Source organism: Gymnoscopelus braueri (assembly GCF_963280865.1).
Source record: "Gymnoscopelus braueri genome assembly, chromosome: 1".
In the NCBI taxonomy this organism is placed as follows: Eukaryota; Metazoa; Chordata; class Actinopteri; order Myctophiformes; family Myctophidae; genus Gymnoscopelus; species Gymnoscopelus braueri.
In genome coordinates this window covers 15349775-15359727 of record NC_137603.1, presented here as the reverse complement: position 1 = coordinate 15359727, position 9953 = coordinate 15349775, and the positions used below count along the sequence as shown (strand labels likewise).

Below are 9953 nucleotides of genomic sequence, written 5' to 3'. Positions count from 1 at the left end.
AAAGCATCAGCCAGCCAGGCAGCACAGTACAGCACAGCACAGCACAGCACAGCACAGCACAGCACAGCACAGCACAGCACAGCACAGCACAGCACAGCACCCCGTGAACAGATGGATGGACATGGACCCCAACATGTGTAGTAGTAGTGGGAAGAATCTCGCTGTCATCATTGGGATATGCATGGTGGGTGCAATACTCATCATCTTGCAGGTGGGGGACCCACTGGACCCCATCATCAGCAATGGGTACCAGATGATCTGGAGGAAAACGGGGCTGATCGGGGCTCCGCTGCGGGCTGCGCTCTGCATCATCGGCGGCGTGTCTCTCCTGGTCGCCGGCTGGCTGTACAGCCTGCTGTTCAGTCCTCTGGAGCTGCTGAAAGGGCCGGATGATGTGGGGTATGTTGTCGAGGACGGTCGATCGTCCCGCGCCCAGGCTGCGAACGAGGCGCGTCGTAGGCGGAAAACCGGCGACCTGCCGCCCGTCTACCCGAACGGCTGGTACCGAGTGATGGACTCACACATGCTCGCCCGTGGGGCTGTCAAAAATGTGTCTGTTCTAGGTATGAGTTGAGTGGCATCAAAAAGGTTCTCACGAGCAGTGGTGGAAAATGTACTACATCTTTTTACTAAAAGTAAAAGTCCGGATTTTTTTACTTGAGTAAAAGTATAAAAGTATTGGTATCAAAATTTACTTAAAGTAGTTACGTTTTCAAATGTATAAAACGTCATTTCTTTGTGTTGAAAATAGCAGATCTACTTTCAAATGGTCCAATACCAGCAACCACTGAGCCCCATCACTGCTGGCCACTCTTGAACTTTAACCACTTAACCAATGTATGTACTAATATATGACAAATAGCGAAAATAGCTGGTCTATACTGTGAGCTTGTAAATCAGCTTTTTTCTCTTTTTTATTTATTTGTATTATTATTATTATTATTATTATTATTATTATTATTATTATTATTATTACCCTTATTGTTATTTTTATTTTTATTATTATTATTATTATTATTACCCTTATTATATATTTTTAAATTGTTGACTTTAATGACACGTCCAAAATAGGGATGACAGGTTGTAAAGTTGTTAATTTGGCTGTGTTTTCGTTGTATTGTTCTATAAGGCAAAGTTGTCAGGACAACTAGAACCTGATAAGAACATCATGTTGCAAAGGTGTCCACAACCACAGTTGGGTTGCTTGGAAACGTTTCATCTGCAAATGCAGAATCACCATTGTTCTGTCATCTAATCGTTATTGTTCTGTCAACTAATCTTTAAACAAAGCATTGGAAAGTGTGTGAGAGGCGAATGTCATGGTGACAAAGTGGTGACTAACTGACTATTGTAGCCTAATGCCCAATAATTATAGCCATGACATTTATAAAACTTGAAAATGAGCTCTCATTGTGAGTTCCTTGAAATTGATTTTAGTAGAATAACCGCACGATGGATATAATTGCAAATAATTTGAAAGAAGTGTACAGTGCAGAAAGAATGTAGGTAGACCTCTGTAGTATACAAGATAAGTAAGCATCTTTAATGTCGTTAAGCGTGACGGGTATCTGATATTGTTGGGATTTGGGCAAAAAGTAAGTAAGTTAGTAAAGTGGGTCGGAGAGGCTTATTGTCGGTATCAGCCAGAGCGTTGGAGACTATCCCCGTTTCGCAGTGCGCTATAGACCCCTGGGAGATGGATTGCTGAGGTGGAGCGCAACACCTAACATCAGCTCCCAGTACTTACCGCATGACTTGCTACTCATACGCTGAGTTATTTGAATGTCTAGACTCTATTCTATATTACAGGCCTTCATCACTGAATGATGGCAAGGACATGGAAAAAATCTACCTGGTAAATCCCAGTAATCAACAAACAAATCACTAAAGACTCTCATTAAAAAAATACTTCCAAAATGTTAATGCAGTCCATGATCATAACACCAGAGGCAGCTCCACAAATCATGTTCAACCCAGATTTGGCTCAACTAAGGGAATGAACTCGTTCTCATGCTATTCATCGAAAATGTGGAATGCCCTACCAAAAGGAGTAAAGGAGTGTAAAACCCTACTCACTTTCAAAACTGCCCTAAAGATACACCTTCAGGAGGCTGCAATTCGAAAATGGCCCCTGTCTAAGTCTTAACCTACCCCCCCCTACCCCCCCCTCTTTCATTTTCCTCTTTTGTATATATATATATATTTTTTTCTCTCTCTTCATACCAGTAACCTGAAAGCTGATTGTATGACATTCTGTATAGTAGTGTGTATATCTATCTGCCTCTTATATTTCATCATGATTTGTGTGCATGGGGGTTTCATCTTAAACAAGCTTAGTGCTTAATGAGAGTTCCAGTTTAGTAGACCTTGTATTGTGAATTTGTACTTCCATGTACTGTTATGTACTGTCATGTACTATTCTCATGTCTTACTAAATAAACTACATCAATCAATCAATCAATCAATCAAAACTCTGGCTAACTTAAAAGGACTAACGGTAACCTGGAGAAAGACACTAGATCACACAGAACTTTTAAATATTTAAGCATTAAACTTGACCCAACGTTTCAACGCTATTGTTTTGAATCACCATCAAAAAAGTTGTTCATGTTAACGGATTAAATAAAAGATATGTGCTCAGGCTTAAACTTAGGAAGGGAATTCAGATTTTTATTGCAAAATTTAGATCATGCAGGGTAGGTTAACAAGAGGTATTACTTGAAGCTCAAAGTGTAATATCCACCCTACACAAGCAGGCATTCTGTCTTGGCTCAGCAGTAGACAATTTGACCCTCAAATTCAAATGTTACAGATTGCAGCTTTACATGAGTTATTATTTCTCCAACCAGGTGAGCAAGTTGCAGTGTTCCGTGGTGAGGATGGGAAGGCCTATGTGGTGGATGCCTACTGCCCTCACTTGGGTGCCAATCTGGCTGTGGGGGGAAGAGTGGTGGGGAGCTGTTTAGAGTGCCCATTCCACGGTTGGCAGTTTCGAGGCGAGGACGGAAAGTGTGTGAAGATTCCTTATGCAGAGAAAGGTATGAAATGAAGGTGATTCTTTCATACCCACCTGAATTATTATAGCTAATATTGCAATTGCTTGGTGCTATGGTACAGTACATTAGTTCAGTGTGTAGGTGAACCATTCAACACGTTAATTTGATGAAAAGATGAATAGTGTCAATGAGGAACGTGGTCCATCACGCTGACGGCAGATTTATACTTAATTGTGTGACATGTCGCATGGCGATATAATTTATATGTACGTATATATGTTTCATAATACTTTTTCACCAGTCTTATACAATGCTTGCTCACTGTGCTGTAAGCACTGACTGTGTAACTCTAATGGTTGCCAGTATGTATCTCATGCAACTCATCTGTGTCACCAGGACAATTCCTGTACTTGGTGGCTGAAGTTATTGCCTTTTGTCTTTCAAGTGCCAGAGTTTGCCAAGGTCCGGCGCTGGCACAGCTGTGAGGTGAATGGACTGATTCTGGTTTGGTTCCACTGTGATGGACAGGAGCCATCGTGGACCACTCCAGAACAGGAACAGATCACACGAGGAGAATGGGTCTACCGGGGAAGAATTGAACACTACATCAATGCCCACATTGAGGTATTGTGTATACATGCTTATTGTGTGTGTGTGTGTGTGTGTGTGTGTGTGTGTGTGTGTGTGTGTGTGTGTGTGTGTGTGTGTGTGTGTGTATGTGTGTGTGTGTGTGTGTGTGTGTGTGTGTGTGTGTGTGTGTGTGTGTGTGTGTGTGTGTGTGTGTGTGTGTGTGTGTGTGCGTGCGTGCGTGCGTGCGCATGTGATAAAAAATACAATTACTTAGTGTATGACTGTTTCCATCATGAAATTATATATTCAAAAATAACAAAGGACAGGAACACAATCCTACATGAGCAAAGCCACCATCCGAAGCACATGATTAAAAAAAAAAAGGACAATATTTATGCTTGCGCTATGAATGGTACTAAACAATAGACAGTGACTTTTACCACATATCCCTCCCCATTAGGAAATTCCTGAGAATGCAGCAGATGTGGCCCATCTGTCTCACTTGCATGCACCAGGTATTTTCAGTGGAGTGGATCTACGCTACACCAGCAGCAAGATCTGGCGACATCACTGGAAAGTAAGCCTTCTCTTGGGTTATGTATTAAGTCAAGAACCACCAATGCTGTTGCACTGAAAGTGTGTGTGTGTGTGTGTGTGTGTGTGTGTGTGTGTGTGTGTGTGTGTGTGTGTGTGTGTGTGTGTGTGTGTGTGTGTGTGTGTGTGTGTGTGTGTGTGCGTGCGTGTGTGCGTGTGTTTTCCAGGTTCAATGGCAGCCAGAATCAGCACCCAATGGGCATTGTTCTCAGATGCTGCTGAAGCATACTGTTACTATGTTTGGACGGCACCTGCCTCTGCTGGATGTTGATGTAGTGGCTAGACAGGTACAGTAAATACCAGTTTTTCACATTCATTACATACAGCATAATGCTCAAGAAGCAAAAACACAGACAAGACAGATACAACAATAAAGTGCTGAATAATGAAATACAATGTAGAATATTTATTAAACATCTTTTTAATGATACGCCAGCAACCAGACAGTCATCTACTTCGGTTCAGAGGATTGTCATGACCAGTCCTATAGATAGACACTAACAGCTCTATGTTCTTTTCAACACCTACTGTAAATGAATTTTATGCATTTTAAAATGCTTACATTACTTTGATGCATATCTGTGTCGTATGACAAAAATGAGTCACGCCCCCAGAAGAGAACACATATAATGGACAGTATACAATACCTACTGTATCAAATACAGTAGCTCTTCCATAAATTAACTCTTCAAATTGTCTAATTGTATACGTTATAGGTTGGCCCAGGTGTGGTCTTTCTGTTGTTTGACCATAGTTTCTTGGGTCGAGGGGTGATCATGCACTGTGTGACCCCAGTGGAGCCACTACTGCAAATGGTGTCGCACACCATCTTCTTCCAGTCTAATATCCCTCCTCTGGTGCCGAAACTCATCCTCAGAGCAGAATGTATCCAGGTACAGTGACACATATCCGCTTTTCCTTATTCATTGTAACTTGGTGATCAGCAAGTTCTAACATTTTGGTGAAAGATTAGTTGGTATAATGTGTTACAATGGAATGCACTATGTTTTTTTTATTAAAAGAAGACATTTAAAAAGGCTTGATTATTGAATCCAGGTTCAATTCCCAGCAGCGGTGTCAGCTCTGTGTGATTTAGAGTAGACAATGCACATGATATCCCAGGCCAAATGTTGTTCTAAGATTTTCAAGTACAAACTGAGAACAGGTTGCAGCTTATCATGGATTACATTGATGTTAAGATTGAAATCTGAAGACTACTGTGAATACATGGAATCTCAAAACGGTTATCTCGGGTAACACGATATCTAAAAAGATTATAATAATAATGTAAAATATGTGGCTGGTGTTGACAATGACGTGGTAACATTAGTATGGACCACTTAAACCCTACATTAATTAAGTTACCTTCCACACCATATCACTTTGGTGGCCAAAAGAGCTGTCTATTTTCACCAAATATTCGCCTATTATGACATCCATAGAATAAGGACGTTAGGGTTCATGTGGTTAAGTTAAAACATTTATCTATTGAATTTTCCATTGTGTCAAAACATAATTTAAAATGGTCAAAATATTTCCACAACACCACCAAATTAGTGATCAATTGTATCAGTTCTCTTCCCATTATGTTGTTCAATTGCACAACTGAATTTTGTGTGTGTGCGTGTGCGTGTGCGTGTGTGTGTGTGTGTGTGTGTGTGTGTGTGTGTGTGTGTGTGTGTGTGTGTGTGTGTGTGTGTGTCTGTCTGCAGCTAATCTCACATACTACTAGGGCCAATCAGCACCATATTTATGCATGCATGCTGCCAGTAGGTCAAGGCCAATCCTCAAATATTTTTCAAATAGGTCAAACAAAATGATCTCATTTTTATGAATTAATAATCCTAGAGCAGTCACTCCAGGCTATGGAATAAGCACAATTTGTTTTAATTGAATTATTAACCAGGCGGAAGAATTTAAGAACAAAATTCGTATTTACAATTGTGGCCTGGCAAAAGGCAAGGCCTTTTGAGGGAGAGGGATAAAAAACACAAATCTCAATAAAAGAAAGAGCATCATCAATAGATTATCACAAGAACACATAAATGTAGCCACGCATTACTGCAGAGACTAGATAAGACAAATAAACAGACTTTTTTTTTTTCTAACATTTTTATCCCACGATTTTGTAACCCTATTTTTTACACCCAGTGCCAATTGTCTATGTAATCCTGGGCACTACCTTCCCTCTGCCAACCTAGGGAGGCCAGGGCCGAGCTCATGCCTCCTTCAATGCATGAGAGCCAACTGACCTTCTTGTCACTTGACAGGGGAGAGTTTCCCTGGTAGGACGTAGCGCGTGGAAGGAACACGTTATTCCAACCAGTTCCCTTCCCCTCCATCAGGCGCCCCGGCTAGCCAGGGGGAGGCAGTATAGTGACCAGGAATACTGCATGTTTTTGTGAGGGTACCTACCCTAGGAGACAAGGGGAGAACATGCAAACAAATATACTATAATATACAATAAACAGACTTAACAGTCTACAGGACAACAGCATTGGTCTTTAAGAAAGTCCATAATAGAGTCTTTAAAGGCTGATCACTATGCAGGGTTTCCCTCCAGAAAAACGCTAGTCTAGGTGCTAAGTACCGGATTGGGCTGCACATGCGCGCTAAGGCTGCATAATATGGATAGAATTACATACCTCGATATTTATGCCAAATATTTCAATCTAGCGATACAATAGCCTATGTAATATGACTATGGGTTCACACTTGTTATTTTATATTTTAAGTACTGACACACACACATATAAACAGAGCGAGAGAGCTAGAAACACATGCAATTTTATTGCTTCATCAGAGTGTATCAGTATTATTATTAGATCAGTATTATTATTAGAGAATGCCTCCTGGCGGAGATTTGGGCTCTTAACTCAAAAGAGTTAGCAAAACTGTCAATTATATATATTACTATATTAAATATTACTAGTGTGCTCATACTATGTCTACCTTTTCCGCCTCTGTCCAGTTTGAGCGAGATGTAATGGTCTGGAACAATAAGAAGTTCATCTCTAAGCCTCTCCTGGTAAAGGAGGACTCGGCCATCCTGAAGCACAGGCGCTGGTACAGTCAGTTCTACAGTGAGAACAGCCCGCGGCTGCACTTCCAGCGGGACACGCTGGACTTTTGATCTCCCTCAATTACAAATGAAGTGGAGGAAAGGTCAACGCTGAGGCTGAGAGGTCAGATCAATGTCAGTTAAACATCTCAGAGCATTGAGAGCAAGGACTGATTTTTGCGTCTCAGGTCTTGATTATAAAAAACGTTGGTAATAAATCAGGTTTATATTCAGGCATTTGATAAGGAAACCTTTAAAGATCCAACACACTTATCAGGAAATGTTTTATATTCATTTTGAGCATGAGCATCAACGAGAATCATTTCATTCGGTTTTTAAAAGTTATGGCGCAAAAACGTAGGGTTGAGCAAGCATCTAAAAAGGGTGCTGTCCACTCCACTCGGATATTTCTCTCCTTGGTCAACAAACCCCCTGCTCTTCCTTTTTATGTAAATTGTTAGATGGCAACATACTGGTATTTTAATGTTGTGTTGGACTGAGCTTTGACTTTTGATCAATATAAACCTCACTTACACCACCTTTAGAAAAAACACAAACTCATTCAAAATGAACGTTCTTAGGCTATAATTGATTTCAGGTCTAGGACTAAAGAGGAAACAGGATCGATCTATATATTTTATTAGCATTTCATGCTTTTTTTTAGGTGTGTACAGGAGCTGTATGCTTGCAGTGTCTAAGCATCCAACAACCTTTCAGAGAGCCTATGCTGTGCACCTACTGCATGCATTACCGTTCTATGATGGAACGAGTGTCCGGATGGCGCTATTCGTATATGGTTACAATCAGAAGCCTAATGGTCTATAACAAATAGACTGAAACATTTTGCTCATGTGAGTTTCGGCAGTCGGTACACTATTGATTTTGCACAATGTAATATTTTAACCGGACAAAAGAGCTTTAAGATTTCTGACCATTAGCGCCATTGTGTGCTGCTCCTGCGTCCTGCAATGAGAAAGAATGAGACATACGAGATTTGACCAGCACCACTGACAGACACATTGACACATTAATCTGTTAAACTATGTCAACAAATATACTATTTCTTTCACTTAGGACTTCATCTTTGAAGTATAGAGCTTAATTTAACTGGGAAGAACACATTTTTTTCCCGTTTTTGTCAGTAACAATAACAACTGAGACATGTGTCCAAATGTCAGACATGCCTCCTTACTTTGGTTTGTATTGTAATGACATGCTTTTGTCTTCTTTTCAACTTAATTTGTTGTCTCCATCCTTCTGGTTAGCATTAAATACTGGGACCCAAAGTACATTTTTTGACCGCTCCCTCCCGCCCACAGCAAACTACAAACCGCCCACTCATACAAGATTTGTGTTGGGTCCCACAGGATCCCAACCCCAATGCAGGGCTTTATCTGGTATATTAGCCCCAATTTAAATGTTATGTTTTGCCATGTACATTTATTTTATTATTATTATTGTGGTCCCACATGTTCAATTGGTACAACCTCATTCCCCCCCACTCTCTAGCTATTGGCTGTGCTTTGAAAGGTCAACGACTAGAGGAGTCAAAGTTGCATTTTGGTTTAACTATGAGCGCAGTGGCAGGCAGGGGGAGTGCTGGTCAGGAGTGGCTTTTATAGGTTCAGCCCAGCCGTACTAATGTGCAAGACGTGCACACAATAGTGAAATAGAAAATCCTTGATTCAAATGTATATCTCCACCACCCAGTGATATCAACATTGGAGTAATCTAATAATTAATGGAAAATCTATTCAATCCGTAGAGCACATGCACGTTGTGATGTATAATATAATATCGATATTTACCGGCAGTGTATCGGTTATTTATCGCGAACGGGAGCACAACGATATATTGCAATATTGATTTCTTTGTCCTTCTCCTGGTACGCTGTAAAGTGCTTAGGGTCAGATTCGAACTGGGCTCAACTGCATAAAGGACTATATAGACGTATATAAAGGTAACACTCTTACTCAGTGAGCATATGGGGTGACCCCTTTGTCACCCATTTTAATGTGGACTTGTCACATCTTTTCATTTGTCTCATCAAACTTGTATGAAACAGAGATTAATGTACTTATTGAAGATGTACATGATTTATATTCTATATCATATCTATAGCATCTCATTTATTCTTCCCGTGACAATCATATTAGATCTTAGATTAGAAGCTTTTTTAGATTGCCGATTAAACCTGAGCAAACCTCATTTGACTTTAAAGCCAATTTATGCATTTACTCCAATGTTTTTGAGAGCATATATGTTTAAGGTATTCAGAGGAGTATGCAAATGTTTTTTTTTTTGGCTGCAACTGGGGTAATTAAAAACTGTGCCTATATACCTTGGAATGTTTTATCGAGAGGAATGATCTATCATTCATGTCCAGTGTTGACATGAATCAACACTATTTTGGAAATTATATGTTATGTGAAACTGCATTATCAGGGCATTACTCTTCATGAAGACATATTTGTAATAGCACGATTTTACTTGAGAATTTGTAAGACAGTGAAGTGATGCCATAAGACTACAAAGACTTGTTTGCTTCACTGGCAATGAAGATTGCAATGCTGTGAGGCTTTATAATAAACTGTGCCTGCTTTATGACTATTTAAGAGGGAATTGATATTGAATATCTATTTTTAAAGGACTTCATTTCTGTGATTATTGTTTTTGTTTTTTTGCATCCCATATGGGATCAACTATCAATTTACCACGGCATAATTTGTTAG

At 40.1% G+C, this 9953-nt stretch overlaps 1 protein-coding gene across 1 annotated transcript; it reads left to right on the top strand.

The window, feature by feature from the left end:
- Positions 1-121: 121 nt before the first annotated feature.
- Positions 122-7293, top strand: LOC308087695 (cholesterol 7-desaturase nvd; the record flags this gene model as incomplete). Its single annotated transcript, XM_080431765.1, has 7 exons — positions 122-563; positions 2850-3038; positions 3442-3620; positions 4027-4143; positions 4328-4447; positions 4877-5053; positions 7132-7293. The coding sequence occupies 7 exons, from the start codon at positions 122-124 to the stop codon at positions 7291-7293; spliced, it is 1386 nt and encodes a 461-aa protein (XP_080287891.1).
- Between the last annotated feature and the right edge of the window lie 2660 nt (positions 7294-9953).